The sequence below is a fragment of the Muntiacus reevesi genome, chromosome 8, assembly GCF_963930625.1.
Source record: "Muntiacus reevesi chromosome 8, mMunRee1.1, whole genome shotgun sequence".
Lineage (NCBI taxonomy): Eukaryota > Metazoa > Chordata > Mammalia > Artiodactyla > Cervidae > Muntiacus > Muntiacus reevesi.
The window spans coordinates 27,954,216-27,973,926 of NC_089256.1; the positions used below are offsets into that span (position 1 = coordinate 27,954,216).

The 19,711-nt window shown below is 49.7% G+C and overlaps 1 protein-coding gene across 3 annotated transcripts in view; it reads left to right on the top strand.

The window, feature by feature from the left end:
- Positions 1 to 19,711, top strand: part of DOP1B (DOP1 leucine zipper like protein B) — a 123,075-nt gene that overhangs the window by 84,222 nt on the left and 19,142 nt on the right. For all 3 annotated transcript variants that reach the window (XR_010664218.1, XM_065943006.1, XM_065943007.1), the window contains exons 20-27: positions 637 to 748; positions 1,585 to 1,773; positions 4,977 to 5,099; positions 6,606 to 6,740; positions 11,238 to 11,293; positions 13,996 to 14,100; positions 14,211 to 14,277; positions 16,160 to 16,304. Coding sequence is in view for 2 of the 3 variants with exons in the window: in XM_065943006.1 (XP_065799078.1) it covers positions 637 to 748; positions 1,585 to 1,773; positions 4,977 to 5,099; positions 6,606 to 6,740; positions 11,238 to 11,293; positions 13,996 to 14,100; positions 14,211 to 14,277; positions 16,160 to 16,304 (932 nt within the window). In the remaining variant the exon portion in view is untranslated. The remainder of the gene's footprint in view (positions 1 to 636; positions 749 to 1,584; positions 1,774 to 4,976; positions 5,100 to 6,605; positions 6,741 to 11,237; positions 11,294 to 13,995; positions 14,101 to 14,210; positions 14,278 to 16,159; positions 16,305 to 19,711) is intronic.

Sequence of the window (19,711 nt, forward strand, 5' to 3'; positions counted from 1 at the left end):
GCCCGCCAGGCTCCTCTATCCATGGGATCCTCCAAGCAGAGATTCTGTAGTGGGTTGCCATTTCCTCCTCCAGGAGATCTTCCTGACCCAGGCATGGAACCTGCATCTCCTGTGTCTCCTGAGTAGGCAGGCAGCTTCCTTACCACTAGCGCCACCTGAGAAGAGGCATTGTTACTGCTTTAATGACAGCCTTTGTCATGAATGGCTGGCTGATTGGCCCTTGCCATCAGCCGGGAGGGTCATTTCAACCTAATCAGAAACCTAGGTAACATTGTCAAGAGAGGGTAACAAGGAACTGACTTTGGATTCCTTTATTTTTAATTCCATATGACTACCCAGGCCAGATCCGGGTTGTAGGACAAGTCAATCTGTCTCCATTATTTTTGCAAAACAAATAAAAGTGTGAATCCTCTGCACAGAAATCCTAAAACATCTGGAAACATTTTTCCAAAGCGACCAGATAAATGTAAAACAGCTTGAAAGAGGCCTGTCGTTTTTGTAGTGGTATTTCATTATGAGAGCCCCAGTTTGTTTTAAGATGGTGATTTCTCTGTGGTTTCTATGTTTAGGATTAAAAACTTTTCTGGCCTCATTCTTAAAGATTCTCAAAACTGGTTTCTTGTTTCTTCACCAAAGCATAACCTCCAAGAGGGAAAACATCTCCCCAGATTATCCACTCACTCTGTTGGAAGGCCTAACAACCATTAGTCATTTCTGTCTTTTGGAACAACCCAACCAAAGCAAAAAGGTAAATTGCTTTTTTTCCCCAAGTTTGAGGCAGTTTTCATATATTGTTTTGTCTTCTTTGGGATTATGTCTGTTTCAAATAAGAAAAGTATGTATGTATGTAAGGCAGACATGTATGCCAATATTAATGCCAAATAACAGATATGCAAATAATGCAAGCGTGTGTGCAAGTATATGTGCAAATGTACATATGTAAGTAACACACATGTGGTTTTGTTCTCACTGACCACTCTGTGGGCAACTTCAGCCCTTGCCCAGTGTGGCACAGAATGTGATCTTTCTTCCATGTATTTTTTTTACTTGACTTTACGGTTTGAAGGCATTTTATGTCCTGATTACTCTACCCTAGAAAGTGAAAGTGAAAGTCACTCAGTCATGTCCGACCCTTGGGGTCCATGGACCCTAAGGACTGTAGCCCACCAGGCTCCTCTGTCCTTGGAATTTTCCAGGCCAGAATGCTGGAGTCAGTAGCCATTCCCTTCTCCAGGGGATCGTCCCAACCCAGGGATTGAACCCGGGTCTCCCACAATGCAGGCGGACTCTTTACCACCTGAGCCCCCAGGGAAGCACACTATCCTATCTGGGATTAAATTCTAGAACGGAGCTTGCACTTTGGTTGAGGGACTGGCAAAGTTTGTAATGAGCCTCAGACTCACACACATCCCTCTCTGAAGGGAAGTCGTGGGTTTAAATGCTCAGGGAGGCATCTTATTTCTAGACCACCCGTGGGCCTTGCCCTGGGGAGTGCTCCAGCCCAGACTCCATCCACCAACCCCAGGTTCCTCATGGAAAGGGAAATGCTTCTGGGTCTCACGTGTGTTCGTCTCTGTTTTTCAGACCTCTGCTGTGACCGACCCTACCAATCTGAAGAATGCCAAGAATGCTATTCTGGAAGAGCTCCCTCGAATCATTAACACCATGGCCCTTCTCTGGAACGTCCTCAGGAAGGAGGAGACTCAGAAGAGACCCGTCGATCTCCTCGGAGCCACGAAGGGATCCTCTTCCGTTTACTTTAAAACCACCAAAGTGAGAGAGCTTCCTCTGCAGGCTTATGATTTCCTTTGTCTTGTATTGTCCCGCCAGAAATAAAAATACGCAGGGATGTATACATACGTAATCAAAGACCATGTGCCCAGAGAAACCCACGTTAGAAGTACTGTTATAAGTAAACCGGAAATAGAAATCTCCAGTTTGTTTATTAGAGTAAGCCTTATATTCATGGGAAGAAGGCTTTTATGAGTACTTTTCAGTTTATTTTTTCCTCTTTGACTATTTAGAGAAATTATTTTTGGTCGTGCTGGGTGTGCGTTGCAGCAAGGGCTTTCTCTAGTTGCGGGGAGCAGTGTCTACGCTTCATCGCGGTATGTGGGCCTCCTGTTGCGATGGCTTCTCTTGTCATGGAGTACGGACTCTCCGGCTTGCAGGCTACAGTCGCTGCAGCTCCCGGGATCTGGAGCACAGGCTCAGTAGTTGTGGCCGAAGGAGTGAGTGAGTTGTGTGACGGCATGCGGGATCTTCCCGGATCACGGCTTGGAACCTTGTCTCCTGCATTGGATGCTTGACCGCTGAGCCACCAGGAAAGCCCCGCAGTCATCAATTCTTGAGCCAGGCACTGATGACTCAGGGGAGGCCTGGGAGGCGAAAGCTTTTCCACAAACAAGAGGCCAGCAGAGGACAAGTGGGGAGGGATCTGTCCCAGGAAGTCCCCAGAGGGTCCCGCACCACGTTAAACCCTTGACTCTCCCTGGGAGGCACCCAAGCACGTAACTCAGTGTATGATTACCATGTCCCATGGCTCCCAGTTGTCTGGCCGTGTCTCCCATCCTCTGAGCATGGCTGGCGTGTGCCCTCAGGGCTTACCACCGGCTTCTGGCAGCCTGGGTTGAGCAGAACAGTCAGGGCCCAGGGACCCAGGTCGCCTGGATTTGTCTCCCTGCTCAGCTGCTCTGTGGAACCTTGAGCATGTGCATTAAACCTCTGTGTGCTGTTTCCTCCGCTGGAGACAGGATGCCGGGCGTCATCTGACACTCTATATTTACTGGCGTATTCAGTCCTCACCTGCAAGGCAGGTGCTATTATTATTCCCAGGTGACAGGTGAGGGGTGTAGAGAGAGCATGTGATTCTTTTCTGTGGTCAGCCAGGCAGTCTGACTCCCAGATCAGCGGGCTTTTAGGTTCCGGGAGGCACAGGTGGCCTCCAAAAATTTTCTGTCGGTTCCAGGGATGACCTCCAAGGGAAATCTGCCACAGGAACCTGCTTAAATTCAGCTTAAAAATTAATCTCTTAAAAGGTCCAGAAGGTTCACTCAGCCTGAACCTCGGTTTCCTCCTCTGTGAAATGAGCCTGTTACTAGTAGCCTACCCCCTGGACTGATGGAAGAATTCATTGTAATGCTGGCTGACATTTATTGGGGGCTTTCCAAGGGCTTCCCAGGTGGCTCAGTGGTTAAAAAACAAAAAACAAAACCTACGCCTACAGTACAGGAGACACGGGTTCAGTCCCTGGATTGGGAAGATCCCCTGGCAAAGGGAATGGCAGCCCACTCCAGTCTTCTTGCCTGGAGAATTCCATAGTAGCCTGGCAGAGTAGCCTGGCAGGCTACAGTCCATGGGATCATGAAGAGTTGAACATAACTGAACAACACAACATTTACTGAGCACTTAACCCAAGCCCTCCCTGAAGGCCCCAAGGCCCTGAGCTGGGGCCCGCATGGTCTCTCTCAAGCAGAAACCATGGTAGGAGGAAGAGGACGTCCCCATCCCCGGCTCAGTTGTATCTAAAGTGATGCTAGACAAAGGCAGGGGGGACAGGGATGTTCAGTTCAGTCGCTTAGTCGCGTCTGACTCTTTGCAACTCCATGGACTGCAGCACACCAGGCCTCCCTGTCCATCACCAACTCCAGGAGCTTGCCCAAACTCATGTCCACTGAGTCAGTGATGCCATCCAACCATCTCATCCTCTGTCGTCCCCTTCTCCTCCCGCCCTCAATCTTGCCCAGCATCAGGGTCTTTTCCAGTGAGTTGGCTCTTCTCATCAGGTAGCCAAAGTGTTGGAGCTTCAGCTTCAGCTTCAGTTCTTCTCATGAATATTCAGGAGTGATTTCCTTTAGGATGGACTGTTTGGATCTCCTTGCAGTCCAAGGGACTCTCAAGAGTCTTTTCCAACACCACAGTTCAAAAGCATCAATTCTTCGGTGCTCAGCTTTATTGTCCAACTCTCACATCCATACATGACTACTGGAAAAACCATAGCTTTGACTAGACAGCCCTTTGTTGGCAAAGTAATGTCTCTGCTTTTTAATATGCTGTCTAGGTTGGTCATACCTTTTCTTGCAAGGAGCAGGGGAAGCCCAAGGTAAATCCATTCATTCCACAGGCATGTGTGTGCCTGCTGCTGTGTACCTGGCCCTGCCTGTCCACGAGCGGGTAAGATAGAGGAGGGAAGTCCTTGTCTTCCTGGCAGGCACAGACATTAACCATCCACTTTAAAATAGTGATGAGAAGCGCTGCAAAGAGACGCAGGGCACTCTGCCGGCCTGCGACCCCTGCTCTGAGGGTCAAGAAGGCCTTCCTGAAGCAGAGGAGCTGAGCCAAGACCCAGGATGAGAGAGTGTGCCTTCCCAGGGGTGTGTTAGAGGTTGGGAGACCCTCAGCATCCACAAAGGAAGGAACACGGAGGTTTCGGGAATGCAGAGAAATCCAGGCACAGCAAAGGGGAGGGTGGCGAGTGACGTCCCTGGGCCATGTCATGGGTCTGTTTTTAGTTGGCTGCATAATAAAATAGGTAAATGGTACATATTTCTGGAAACTGAAGCACATCCTTCCTGGTGCTTACAAGCCCTCCCTGAACTGGTTGAGGCCAGCGTGGTTGGGGGCTTCCCTGCAGGGTCCCCACTTTCTTGCTGGGTCTGCAAAGCCTCAGGTGAGTTGCTCTGAGCCCTGCCCCACTCCTGTCTGCTCGAAGGTGGTATCCATCACTTCCCAGGAGTCTCCTCTCCGCTTTTTGTGCACCTGGACGGCCCACCATGCATCATGTACAACTCCTCCAGAAGGTGCTCTGCACCACCACCATCCCCCCAACGTCACCCCCAGACCCCAGCATAGTGCCCACAACACTAAGACAAAGGCTTCCAAGGTCACAGGTGCTCGTGATGAAGGGTGCGGTCCACGGGAGCCCTGATTCTGCTCTCACTCATCGTTTTTCTGTTTTCTGTTTGTTTTTTTTTAAGACCATACGACAAAAAATTTTAGACTTCTTGAACCCGTTGACAGCGCCTCTTGGAGTTCAGCTGATGGCAGCTGTTGCAGCTGTGTGGAGCAGGAAGAAGGGGAAACGCCACAGTAAAACGAAGGTAAAACCGGAAACGGAAGCTGTGCGCAGACAGCCCCGTGCAATCAGAGGTGACCCCAGAGGCTGCCAGGGGAGACCACGGAGGGGGGCCCCTGTGTTAAACTCGCGACGTCAGTGACCCCAGAGGCCGCCAGGGGAGACCACGGAGGGGGGCCCCTGTGTTAAACTCGCGACGTCATTGTCTAGCTGTGCCTGTTGCAGCGAGGTGGGGGGTGGGAGTGGAGCCCACCCAACCTCTGTTTTCTTCTCTTTCTACCGTATGATGAGTATATTGTACTTTTCATTTTAATCTACTGTCTAGCAGTGTGCTTCCAAGAATGTCTATAACATGTACATTTCAAAGAAAAACACCACCGGGGGACCTGCCACCCAGCTTAAGAAATGGTTCCTCGTCCTACCCGTGAGGACTGCTGGGGGCCCCTCCCTGGTTATAGAGCCTGCTAAAAGCTTTCTGTTGTTTTTTTTTTTTTAAACCAATGTCTTTTAGAGACCTTCCTTTTCTAGGGCAGTTTTAAGTTTGCAGCAGAATGAGAGGAGGGTGTAGAGATTTTCCCTAGTCCCCTGTCCCCACACATGTATTTCCCCACCCCGTCAGCATTCCCCGCCACTCTCCCCAGAGGGCTATGCTTGTCACCGTCACTGACTTCCACTAACACAGTCACAGTTGACATTTGACTTTTTTAATTTGTAAGAATAATCCTCGTTTGTGATGGTAAAGAAATCATCGCATTCCTCTACCCAGACTTCAGTTTACATTTTGCATAAGCGTTCTCCACCGAAGGCTGCATCACAAGGTCCTGCCAGGAGCTTGGGTCTCCTGCTTCTGCAAACCCAGCACGGGCTTCACACTCAGTTCCCTCCATCGTCCGTGTAGGTTCCTACCCACTACCTCTGTCAGAGCGCGCATCTGCCCCACCCCCGCACACTAGCTCAGTGCCCAGCGCGGACCCCATCACCCAAGGAGGCGTGAGAGGCTGCTGGGCCCGGCCACCCAGCTTAGCACCTGTGGGGTCTTCTCCAGCGAGGACCCTCATACTTCCAAGGGCAGGCCCCCAACTCCACTGCGATCACCAAAACACACCTCCCATGCCGGGACTTCCCTGCCTTGGCCAGCTCCCGTGAACCTAGTTTTCCTGTTTCGCTTGCTGTCCTCATACTTTGGGGGCTGGCTCTTGATAATCAGCCTGTTTCCTTCAAGTTAATACTATCTGTTCCCAACACGCTTTCTCAGCTTGAACACATAAAGACCAGAGCGATTGCCCATCACCGGCTGTGCCTTTTATTCCTCATCTGTATCAGATACTGTTTACTTTCCTGTGATTAAAAGTTTTTTTTTTAACCTCACTCTTCTTCCTACCAATACAGTCCTTTACCTAGTATTCCTTTAAATATTTGTTTGAAAGATTAAAACACATCTCTTCCTCCGGGAGCAAGTATCACAGAGTGCTTTCTGAGAGTCCTCCTCATTTTTGTTGTCTCACTCAAGGAACGGTCCTCTTCTCGGCAGATCGTTCCGGCGGCCAGCACTTCCCAGCTGACCCTCGTGGATCTGATCTGTGCGCTGAGCACCCTGCAGACGGACTCCGTGCTGCACCTGGTGAAGGAGGTGGTGAAGCACCCGCCGCAGGTCCGCGGGGACGAGGTCAGGAGCCCGGGGAGCCCTCGGATGAATGCAGGACTCTTCCAGTCCACATCTTGTAGATGGCGTCCGGGAGGGAAACAAAGGATACATGAGCACCTGGGAATTCAAGGAGCCATGAAACGGAGGTGTTCTTTCCGGGTTTTGTGGAAATGCACGAGACGTGCTCCATGGATTCCCGTCTTGAGGTGTGAACCACCTGTGATTGGGGACCGGCTTCCATCCTTCCAGCCCACCGCAGAGCACTCTGCCCAGTAGCGGCTGTGTTTTCTGCAGCGTAGTTTGTGTATTTGACTGTCCTGGGTCTTAACTGCGTCTTGCAGGATCTTTTGTTGCGGACACACCGGCTCTCTAGTTGTGGCACTTGGGCTTAGCAGTCACAGCGCACAGGCTTAGTTGCCCCGAGGCAGGTGGGGTCTTAGTTCCCCAGACCAGGGATCGAACCCACATCTCTTGCATTCTCAACTACTGAACCACCAGTGAAATCCCTGGTAGTGGTTCTTATCAAGGGCCCACTGTGCGCCAAATTGAATAAAGCTGAAAAGAGGAAGTGGCACTTGGCTTCCAAGAACTGGCAGCCTAAAAAGCATCAAAGATAAGCAAAGCTGGATAGTAGTTAAAGGTGAGAAAGACCGACTTCATTCAGTAGCTACGGCAGTAGCGGGGAGAGGCGTGCTCAGTTCCAGTTTATGCAGAGGTGAGCAGGTATTTTATGGGGAGGATGAGTAGGAAGGATGAAGGAACAGGGCTTCAGCCGAGTCAGGGGAGTGGAAAGTTACAAACAAGTGGAAAGGGGCTTAGTGGATGTAATTAGACCATGGTTGCTGACTGTGATGTGAAAGGTAGATTCCTGTGCTCCCCAGGAGACTGGGAGACAGGGGCCCTGTCTTTCTTGATGATATTTTAAAGGGATGGCTGCCAGGTTCTTGGAAAAGACATTCCCGGGTTGGGAGGAGATGGATACACATCTCAGAGGGACAGAGGAAGGATTTGTAACCATAAGCTTTTCCTAATAAATGCTCAAAGGAGGGGAGGTCAGGAACCCATCAGGACTTGGCTGAACACACAGCAGATTCCTTCCAAGGCCATGAGCTTTCTTTCTCATTTTAAGGGGGTCGAGGTCATCTCCCTAGGACACAGCCTTGAGCTGCTGGGAACCGTAGTCGTGTTTGCTCAAGCCTCTTAGTGTGTGAGGTGGACAGAATCGTTTGTGCCGAAGGTAGAACCTTGTAGGCCGAGGTTGAGGCTTGGCCAAGACGAGGGCTCAGAGGAGCCTGGCTAAGGACTTCTCTGGCAGTCCAGTGGTTAGGACTCTCCACTTTCACTGCTCAGGGTCCCGGGTCAGTGCCTGGTCGGGGAACTAAGATCTCACAAGCCGTGCTGTGCGGCCGGAAAAAAAAACAAACCCAGAGACTTCTCTGGTGGTCCAGTAGCTGTAAGTCTCCATGCTGGCCAATGCAGGGTGCCCAGGTTTAATCCCTAGTCAGGGAACTGAATTCAGCATGAGTTTGAGCAAGCTCCAGGAGATAGTGAAGCCCAGGGAAGGTCGGCGTGCTGCAGTCCTTGGGGTTGCCGAGTCAGACATGACTTACTGAACAACAGTAGTAACAGGGAACTAGACCCGCAGGATGCAACTCAAGCTTCCGAATGCCAGAACTAGGACCTGAAGCAGCCCAATAAATAAGTAAATATTTAAAAAATACAAAAAGCCAAGGGGCCTGACTAGACTAGGTCAAGGAGAGCATCTTTGTCATGGGCAAGTTAAAAGTTTGCTTAATTTTTACCAAAGTACAAAGTACATGTCAGAAGACTTAACTCATACTGGACATTCTGAGAAAGCAGAGCTTTCATCTGGCTACAGGGAGATGGGTGGTCTTTGAAGGGTGATGTGTTTGAACCACAAAGCTCCTATAGTTTTTCTGCCCAATTTCTGCATAGCAGTTGAGGGAGCTTTTCTACTGCTCAGACACCTTTTCATTTACACACAGTGGTTTTTTTTTGAGTTCCCTGGTGGTTCAGATGGTAAAGCGTCTGCCTATAATGTGGGAGACCCACGTTCAATCCCTGGGTCGGGAAGATCTCCTGGAGAAGGAAATGGCAACCCACTCCAGTGTTCTTGCCTGGAAAATCCCATGGATGGAGGAGTCTGGTGGGCTACAGTCCACAGGGTCACAGAGAGTCAGACACGACTGGGCGCCTTCACTTCACAGTGCATTGCAACAGAACAGTCTCTATGGTTTTACACCTGAGAAGTCTTTGATTTCACCAAAGCAGACCTCTTCATTGAAAGTGTTGGAGCTGTTTTGTTCTGAATTAATTTGATAGAAACCAGGGATTTGTTCTGACCTTGAAATAATTGTCCTCGCTCAGGTAATTTAAGATGATATAGTCAGAAATAATTCCCTAAATGAAAATTAATAGAGTGAACCAAGCGATCATTAAAAAATAGTTTTAATTCAAAGTGATATTTGTTTACCAGAGCCAAAAAGTTGAAATAACCCTTCAGCAGATGAATGGATAAACACAGTGAAGTATATATGCATGCAGTGGATTATGACTCAACCTTGAAAAGGGAGGAAATTCTGACATGCTGTACCATGAATGAACCTTAACAGCATTATGCTAAGGGGAATAAGTCAGTCCAGAAGGACAGTGTTGCATGATTCCACTTATCTGAGGTACCCAGGAGTGGTCCAGTCTAGAGACAGAAAAGAGAGTGGTGGTTCCTAGAAGCTGGGGAGGAGGGAATGGGCGTAGGTGTTTAACGGGGACTGAGTTTCACTCTGCGAAGGTGAAATAGTGCTAATGAATGGTGATCGTAGCTGCCCAGCAGTAGCTGTGAATATCCTGAATGCCCTTGTCCTGTACCCATAAAAATGTTTTAAGTGGTCAATTTTTTCAAATATATTTTACCAAAATTTTATAACAAATAAAATAAATCTTGCTCTTAGATATTTAGGTCATAGCACGAAGGGTGGTGAACGGAAGCTAAACCTTGAAGTCAGAGATGCGTTCATGCATTTTCCCTACAGAGTGAGAAAACTGACCAGGAATACCTTTAGCAGTTTTTACAGCTCCGCCTGCCTTGCGGGAGACCCCTCCACTGGGGGCGCCTCCTCTGAAAGGGCCTGTGGCTCAGGGTCACCCTCTGCAGAGATGTCCGCGCTGGGAGGAAGGCCTCCGGGACCTCTAACCAGTCAGTTACACTTCCGGCCCTGCTCGCCTTCCTTCATTCCACGCGTTCATTGAACATCAAGTACATGCGTCCACAGTGGGGAATCCTGAAGAGTGACACTGCCCCCGCCCACGGTCAGCCTGTATTCTAGTTGGGGAAAGAAGATGAGGCAGCCTACAACTTAACCCCATGAGGCCAGCTCATGGAACCAGCTTAAGGAATCAGATGTAAAATGGTCACAAGTGGCTTCATGACATCTGCCCCCAGGTCTCTGCATGGCCTAGAACTCTTGTTGCCTTGGGGCTTCCCAGGTGGTGCTAGTGGTAAAGAGCCTGCAGGAGACAGGAGACCCAGGTTTAATCCCTGGGTCAGAAAGATTGCCCTGGAGGAGGGCACGGCAACCCACTCCAGTATTCTTGCCTGGAGAATCCCTGTGGACAGAGGAGCCAGGCGGGTTACAGTCCACGGGGTCGCAAAGATTTGGACACAACTAAAGTGACTTGGCACACACAGCACTGGTTGCCTTTTACCCCTTTTAAAAAATATATTTATTTATTTATTTACTGTGGGCATCGAGTCTTAGTTGCGGCACGTGGGATCTTTCGCTGCAGCTCACAGGCATGTTAGGAGCAGCACTGAGGTGTAGTCACCCTGCAGCACATGGGATCTTGGTTCCCTGAGCAGGGATGGAACCCGCGTCCCCTGCATTAGAAGGTGGGTTCCTAACCACCACATGGCTGGCAGGAAGGTCCCGCTTTTTACTCTTGAACGTGAATGTTCACATGACAGACCTTGGATTGGCATTTATAACTCCAAGCAGGTTGAGTTGGCTGGAGACTGGCCTTCCCCATGCTGTTCAGTCCCTCCGAATGATGTCCCAGCTACAGCCACGGGGAAGCTGGCCCCCCGACAGACAGCTCCGTGCACAGTGCAGGCGCTTTCCTGCTTTATTCCTTTAGTACTTGATCTACAAGCGTCTGCAAAACCTGGGCTTAAAAATAAAAACCCAAAAAACACTAGATGTCATCTGGCCGACTGGTTTTTGGCCTTCCTTAAATACTTGCTAAAAGTCTGGGGTGGAAAGTAGGTAAATGTGGGAAAGGACCGGGAGTCTGATGCGCAGGGACCTAAAGATGTGAGCCGTCACAGGATACCTTTGCTTTTATTTCACAGAGATCCTTCGTATTATTACATTCAGAAGACTCCTGGAGCTGGAAACCTTTGCTTTGTTAACAGATATAACCTGTTTCATTTCTGTATTTGAATTCTTGTTTTAGCCTTATTTCCTCCCAGTTTGGAGTAATTAGCTGTGCTTTAATTTTCAGAAATCGCCCCTGGTGGATGTCCCCGTGTTGCAGTTTTGCTACGTGTTCATCCAAAGGTAACGCAGCCCCTCAAAGGCCTTTCTCAATTATAGATGCCGTTGCAGTGATTATAAGTAGCTACTCTTGATTGTCCTCCTTTTTTTCTTTTAATTGCAGCGCCGTTTATTTACCATGTCGAGTTAGTTTCAGGTGTCTGGCACTGTGACTCAGTTCGATATGGGGGGGGGTATGTGTGTGTGCGTGTATGCTTTTTCAAATGCTTTTTCATTATAAGTTATTATAAGATGTTGCGTATAGTTCCCTGGGCTTTGCAGTAGGTCCTTATTGTTTACCTTTTTTGTGTACAGTAGTGTGTCTATGTTAATCCCAGCTTCTTCTTTATCCCTCCCTGCCTCCACCCGTATGTTTCTTGATTACTGGAGAGCCTTAGTTCAGAAAGTATCTGTGTGTTACTAACCCAGTCGTGTCTGGTTCTGTGTGACCCCATGGTCTGTAGCCCACCAGGCTCCTCTGTCCATGGGATTCTCTAAGCAAGAATACTGGAGTGGGGTGCCATTTTCCTCCTCCAGGGGATCTTGCCGACCCAGGGATCTGAGAGGTGTCCTAATTCCCTCTCAAACCATTGGAACACTCCGACAGTCTTACTTTTTCCTTCTACAGAGAGCTAATCTGACATCTTCAAGTCTGTGTGCTGTAGCTTGAACACTTTTATCTCAGCACAGCTTTGTGTGAGACCTGATAAACTTCAGAAGAAACAGTTTGCGTTACCTTGATAACCTGAAAAATGGAGAGGAGTTTTAAGAACCTCTTTTAGGAAAAGAAGTGACTATTTTGGATGCTGTCCTCAGTGCTTTGCCCTGTTTCCTGCTGGGAGGCTTCATGTCAACGGACGTGAGTTTGAGCAAGCTCCGGGAGTTGGTGATGGACAGGGAAGCCTGGCGTGCTGCAGTCCACGGGGTCGCAAAGAGTCAGACACGACTGAGTGAGGTTTCTGCATGGGTTCCCTGAGCTGAACTCCCACCTGCCGGGGCCTCAGCTGCAGCGGTTCCCCAGGCGGCTCTCTGCAGGAGAGAGGATGCTTTACTGGCCCTTACGGCTCTTACGGCAGCTCCTGGATACAGCTCTCAGATGCCTCCACCGTGCGGGGAGGTTAGAGCTGCAGTAATGGGGGTGAAGGGGGTGTAGCCCCATCTCACGGATGCCTTGATAGCCTCATGTGTCTCAGGGGATTTACCATTAGTAAATTTGACCACCAGCTGCAAGCTCCCTGGCTAGCAACTTCACATTCCATGGTTATTCTGACCCATGACTCCCTAGGATTACAGGAAGGTAGATGGAGGGTCCTAGTCCCAGGAGTTCAGGCCAGCCGTTCACCCTCCACCACAAGCCTCACTGCACTCCTTTCCTTCAGGAGGAGAAAATGAGCTAGTCATGTCCTTCCTCTGTTGTTCAGTCACTCAGTTGTGTCCAACTCTTTGCAACCCATGGACTGCAGCACACCAGGCTTCCCTGTCCTTCACTGTCTCCCAGAGTTTGCTCAAATTCACATCCATCGAGTCAGTGATGCCATCCAACCATCTCATCCTCTGTCGTCCCCTTCTTCTCCTGCCTTCAATCCTTCCCAGCATCAGGGTCTTTTCTAATGAGTCGGCTCTTCGCATCAGGTGATCAAAGTATTGGCGCTTCAGTTTAGCGTCAGTCCTTCCAATGAATATTCAGGGTTGATTTCCTTAAGGATGGACTGGTTTGATGTCCAAGGGACTCTCAAGAGTCTCCTCCAACACTACAGTTCAAAAGCATCAATCCTTTGGTGCTCAGCCTTCTTTATGGTCCAACTCTCACATCCATACATGACTACTGGAAAAACCACAGCTTTGACTCTGTGGACCTTCATTGCTAAAGTAATGTCTCTGCTTTTTAATACATTGTCTAGGTTGGTCATAGCTTTTTTTGCAAGAAGCAGGCATCTTTTAATTTTGTGGCTGCAATCACCGTCCTCAGTGATTTTGGAGCCCAAGAAAATAAAATCTGTTACTGCTTCCACTTTTCCCCATGTCCTTCCTAGTGCTCACTCATACATGTCGTAATCCCAGCAAGCGCCGACTGCAGTGGCCTGAGTGACTTTGTCCAGCAACCGCAGGGATGGCAGCCTCCTTTCAGGGAGGAGGCCCTGCCCAGGACTCTCAGGAGGCCGAGAGTCGGGGACCAGCACTCGATCCTGGGACCCTTTGGCTGCAGCCCAGCTGCCTCCCTGTGCAGTGCAGCGTCACCCCACGGCAACAACCCCGAGTCCTCATTTCCCGTGAGGCCTGACCTGAGAGCTGCTGAAGATCAGCCTCCTGCTGGGTAACCCCTGACTGAACCCTCTGCGACCTCCCGATGGCTCACTCTGCATTTCCAGTGACGTTAGGGAGGCCAAATGCTAGATGGAGCCAGAACAGGCCCAGAGATCCATCCTCCAGTTCAAGGTTTTCACTTTATAGACGAGGAAACCAGGAGCATCTGACCTGTTTAGACGGGTGGCTGGTAATCCAAGTCCCCAAGTTCTTGCCAGGATACTGCAATTTAGCGCGTGTGTATTTTAATTTAAAAAGAACAAAACAGGTCAGGCAGATAAGGCATCGTCCTGTGCCTTTTAACCGCCTGCACCTAAAACGTGCTTATAAGAAAACATTTTGATTGGACCTGTTCATGGCTGGATGTTTTTTTTTTCTTATGGTTTTTTGTTGTTGTCTATTTATTTGTTTTTATTAAATAGGCTCCCAGCAACAGCCTTGCAAGAGAACTTCCCTTCGCTGTTGGGTGTGTTGAAGGAGTCCGTGCAGTTGAATCTGGCTCCCCCCGGTTACTTTCTGCTTCTCAGGTACCGTGTTCCCAGCCACTCAGTGTTACCGGATTTTTTTTCCCTCCAGGAACATGTATGTTTTCATTTCTGCTAGCATTCTCATTCTGAAGCTGATTGTCTCTCAACAGCATGCTGAATGACTTTGTGACAAGAACTCCAAACCTGGAGAGCAAGAAGGACCAAAAAGACCTGCAGGTCTGTGTGTGCATGTCCAGTAGGATGGTTCCTCTCCCAAGAGAGCATTGTCCGCCCCGCACCCCCAACCCCCCTCCCTGCCCCTAACCGCCCCCCACCACCGCCTTCAGATGATCTCACTGGAAATGATCAGCATTAAACATGGGGCAGAACCAGATCTTAGGTTTGCACGTGTTCCTACATCTGACTCCCTGTATCACTGTCTTCAGAGGACTCGATAGAGTCTCCAGATGACGGTTCTCATGTCAGCCTTGAGCCATCCACCTTGCAATTTGCAAGGTGCCCGCTCGCTTCCGCCTGGACCCCGATGTGTGCAGGCTCACTCTTCAGCATGGCTGGAGCAGTAAATCTGTCTTTATACACAGATTCCCTTCCTTAGAACCTTCCCCCCTCCTCTTTTTTAAAGCAATTCAGACTCATGGGAAACTTCAAAAACACTGAAAAGCAAAAGTAAAGCTCAGCCACCAGAGAAGGAAAATCTCCTTTGAGTAGAAACCCAGCCAATAAGTAGAAGTGACGATGGAGTGACGAGGAGTTGAGGGTAACTCAGTGGGCCTCTGCATCCACCCAGAGGGTCCCAGGCCTCCTGACACGGACCCCTTCCTACCGCTTCCAGGCACCCTGACTTCCCCATCTGCTCACTGCCCTCGAAATGGTGGCTTCTCTTAAGTCCTCAACCCCTTGTCTTGATGTTTTTTTCATATTTATTTTATTGAAGCGTAAGCAGCGCCACGTTAATGTCTGCAGTACAGTAGTCATTATGTCACTCAGTTATGTACGTATATGCATTCTTTCTCCTCTTATTTTCCATTATGGTTTATCGCAGGATGTTGAATGCAGTTGCTCTCTGCTCTGCAGTAGGCCCTCGTCGTCTGTCCATCCGATATATGTAATCGTTTGCATCTGCTAATCCCAGCCTCCTGCTCTTTCCTTCCTGCGCCCCCTTCCCCTTCAGCACCCCCAAGTCTGCCCTCTGTGTCTGTGAGTCTGCTTTCTGTCTCCTAGGTAGGTTCTGTTGTGCCATATCGTAGATTCCCCTTGTCAGTGTTGTCATCTGATGTGTGTCTTTCTCTTCCTGGCTTCCCTTTCGCGATTATCCCCAGATCCATCCATCCTTCCGCTATCTCCCTTGCTGCCAGCGTCCACCCCCACACCTCTGCCCAGGCGCGCTACCCCCATCCTTCCCACCAGGGAGGGACGGACTCTTGCTTCATGCCCAAATGCACCTGCTGCAATCAGAGCAGAAGCCAGGACTGCTCACGTGTCAGGGATGTCTAGCCCCTCTTAGCTGACGATACCCCATGATACCCGCTCTGTGTCTCCTCTCGTGTCCTGGCTGCTTGACCAGCTTCTGTACTGAGAGCACTCCTATGCTCTTCACCCTCAAGTCAGTTTGAACCTCCTCAGTTTTGTTTCTGGTCGTGTTCGTCAAAGGTGCATCTCTAGTAAGAACCCGTGGTCCTAAAGAAACCAGAAATCGAATCTGCCAGATGCCTTGTGTGACTGTGACGTCCTGTGTATCCATTTTACCCACTGACCGTAGAGCAGCCACAGCTCCACGTATGGCTGCTGAGCCCTTGCAGTGTGGCTTGCCTGAACTGAACGTGCCGTAAGCATAAGACATGCATCAGGTTGAAAATACTTAGCGCAAAGAAGAATGCTGAATCTCACTAATTTTATATCGATTATATGTTGATACTACCTTGGATGTATCGAGTTACACACCGTGAACTTGTTTCTTCTTTTAAGGTAGCGCCTCGAAGACTTTATTACCTGTGTGCTTCATAGCTGTGATTTGCATTATATTTCTGTTGGATGGTGCTACCTTAGGCACTTAAGACTCTCTTAACTTCCTTTCCTCTTTTCTCTCGGTTCCTCTCAGGAAGTCACTCAAAAAATTCTGGATGCTGTTGGGAACATTGCTGGGTCTTCCTTGGAACAAACCAGCTGGCTGAGCAGGAACTTGGAAGTGAAGGCCCAGCCTCAGATCTCTCTAGAAGAATCCGATGCTGAGGAAGACTTGCATGGTAGGTATATATGGCTCAGAAAGTAATGCCTGCTGCCAGCTAGCGGGTCTCTCTCTGCATTAAAAGTGACCTGGCTTTGCTTCTTACAATATAACTTGTAGTGTCATAAACATAAGTCATAGTAATATAAACAGTAGAATTCCAGTGGAAGGGTGCCAATGAGCCATGCTACTGTGTTCAGCCCTCCATGAGCCTAGATGAGGGTCCTGGGAAATAACTTCCCAAGATAATTTGCATGGACTTAGTGGTAGAAATCTTTGTGAGGTAAAGACTAGGGAGAATGTATGTGTTTTTTTTGTTTGGTTTTTTTTTGTGGAGCCGTGGAAAGAAAACTTAGTAAACCAACTCACTGTTGTCAAGCAAATGATATATTTCATTTCTGGCCTGCTTTCCAGAGATCCTTGTATTTGGTCATTGCCCAGGTCACTAAGATTTTGTCATGGAGGTCACACACAGTAGGCTCACCCCAGCCTTATTATTAGTTCTAAGTTCCTAGGCAAATGATCGGGAGACTCTGGAAGGAGACTCATCTGTTTATTTGGAGGACCACTGACAAGCCAGAAACCCCTGAGGGGTCTGAATTAAATGCCACGGTGTAGACTGCCAGTTGCTGGTGCCCTAAAGACCACCAGACGAATCTTTCAGTCAGGACATCTCAGGTTATTGGATCCACTGCTCCTAGGGAGAAACTTGGCCGAGTCAGAGGGGTGTCTCGACAGGGGACACTTGGGGAGGATGGTAGGGGGATGTGGGGCATAGGTCGGGTTGTCTGTGGCAGATGTTTCAAGGTGGGAACTGGGTGGAGTTAGTGATCAGATACCTCTGCACTGGTGGGCACAGTACTAGGCGGGGGCCCGAGAGTGAATCTTCATGAACACACTGCTTGTTTTGATAAGTCAGCTGCTTTAGTCAGTTTAGTCTTCCTTACAGGATTAGGCATATCTTGGAGCAAGTATTAATGATTATTTCTGCAAGTTCCCAGTATAATTTAACATGCAGACACTATGCCCAGTCCCCACACTGCTCAGCACTAGACAAGAAAATTGGGTTTCCCTGGTGGCTCAGCTGGTAAAGAATCCGCCTGCAATGCAGGAGACCTGGGTTCAATCCCTGGGTTGGGAAGATCCCCTGGAGAAAGGAAAGGCTACCCACTGCAGTGTTCTGGCCTGGAGAATTCCATGGACTGTATAGTCCAAGGGGTCATAAAGAGTCAGACACAACTGAGCGACTTTCACTTCACTTTCATATTTCCCTTTCCCTCCTCTTTTGATGTGACCTCGATCATTATCATTAGCAGTTGTTACAGCAGCAGAAATGAAACTGAATTCCTGAGTTTTAATGTACAAAGGACTGCGTGTCAAGAAATCTGGGCTCTTTTCTCTTGCAAATAGCAGAAACCCACTTCAGGAGAACAGAAACACAGCAGTCCCAGACGTTCTGGCTCACGTCTGTGAAATGCCCAGGCGTCCGTGTCTGGTTTTGAGGGCAGAGTCGGAACCACGTGTTCAGATGCAGGTCATCACATCTTGTGCAGGCGTTCTGGTTGGTTCTTCCCTGGTCCACGGCTGACCCAGCAGTGGGCAGGAAGGGCTCGTGCCCAGGAGCCCGAAAAGTGATCTCCCACCCAAGAGGGGCTTCTCTTCCCAGGAGGAGAAGGGATGGCGTTGGGCAGACAAGCCGCAGTGCCCCTTTCCATCACTTCCACCATGTTTATCTGACAGCTAGCTTTGTGGTTTACGTAAGAAAAGTAATCACACTTTACTCTGTATTGAAGATCCTGTAGCGCGTATACTATCATTTGCTAACGTAAACCAACAATTACGTTTTCTCAGGCTGTGGCTCTGATTATAGTTGTGGTTCCAGGGAAGGAGAGTCCGTGCCTCTCCTTGACTCCTTTGCTCTCAGTTACTCTGCTGTAGTTTCTGATGTGCGGATTAAACTGCCTCTGGAATCCTGGCGTGCTGCAGTCCGTGGGGCCGCAGAGAGTCAGGTGTGACCGAGCCGCTGAACAGCCATCATCACCAGCTCAGCTGAGCTGCATCAAGTGTTTCTGGGCTGACTTCTCTGCTGTCGTTAGATTTAACCTCAAGACAGTGAAGTAGTAAAAATAATTATCTGAATTTTCATTTAAGAAAAGAAATCGTTGGACTTCCATCCTTGTCCTTGTCAGGGAGCTTAAGATCCCACATGCCTCAGGACAACTAAGCCCGTGCACCACAACTATCAAAGCCTGCACACTGCAACACAGTGAGGAGTACTAGTGTCTCAGTCACATCTGACCCTTTGTGACCCCATGGGCTATAGCCCACCAGGCTCCTCTGTCCATGGGATTCTCCAGGCAAGAACACTGGAATGGGTTGCCGTGTCCTCCTCCAGGGGGTCTTCCCCATCCAGGGATCAAACCCAGGTCTCCTGCCTGGCAGGCAGTTGGATCATGTGAGCCAGCAGGGAAGCCCACCACAACAGAAAGGACCCCCCCCCCCCCAGTTGCTGCAACTAGAGAAAATCCGTGCACAGCAGCAAAGACCCAGCACAGCCAGAAATAAAAGATAAGAGCATGCAGAGACCTAAGAAGGCACTCCCCGGGGTGGGGGTGGGCTGAGACCCAGAAACCTCGAGACCGGCCCTCTGGGAACCTCCCGAGCAGTCAGGCGAGGCTCGGGAGAGTGCAGGGGAGGAGGGCCGTGGGGCTCGAGGCTGAACTTGCCTTGGGGCTTGGCCATCCGCCCTCTTGCTGCGGGAAGCCATTCAAGCGTTTGGAGCAGTGACAGGATCTGACTGAGTTTTCAGAAAACATCAGTGTGGCTGCTGGGAGCAACATGGGCTGCAGCAACCCAGAACAGAAACCAGAGGTTCAGACAGAACCTAATGGGGCTTAGGGCGCAGCTGACGCTGGTTTAGAGGCACGGATGCTAGAACACAGTGGGCTGGTGGGAGGCCAGGGTCCCCGGAACCGGCTGATGGCCTGGACATGGGAGTCACCAAAAGGCAGTCAAGGGCGACTTCGGGTTTTGGTTTAAACAGCTCCCGCGATGTAGAAGACTGCAGCAGGAACATCTGGGGGGAGGGAAGTGGAGCCTGGGTTTGCATGGCCGTATTTAATCTTGAGATGGTCTGGGAAAGGTCACTGGGGTAGGAGGAGAAACCGAGAAAACATCGAGTCATGGAAACTGTGAGGAGAGTGTTTCCAGAAGGAGGGGGGAGGCGCGCAGTAGAAGGCTGCTGAGAAGTAGTGTAAGATAAGGATGCAGGCTCTCTGGACGGCTGGGGGTCATGGCATGCGGGGGTCGGGGGGGATAAAGTACTGAGATGAGAAGGACCTGGCAGTGGGTGTCGATAACCCGCTGAGGCTTACTCGTCAGCGGGACAGGAATGAAGTAGTGAATGCGGCTCGGTGGTGTCCGGCT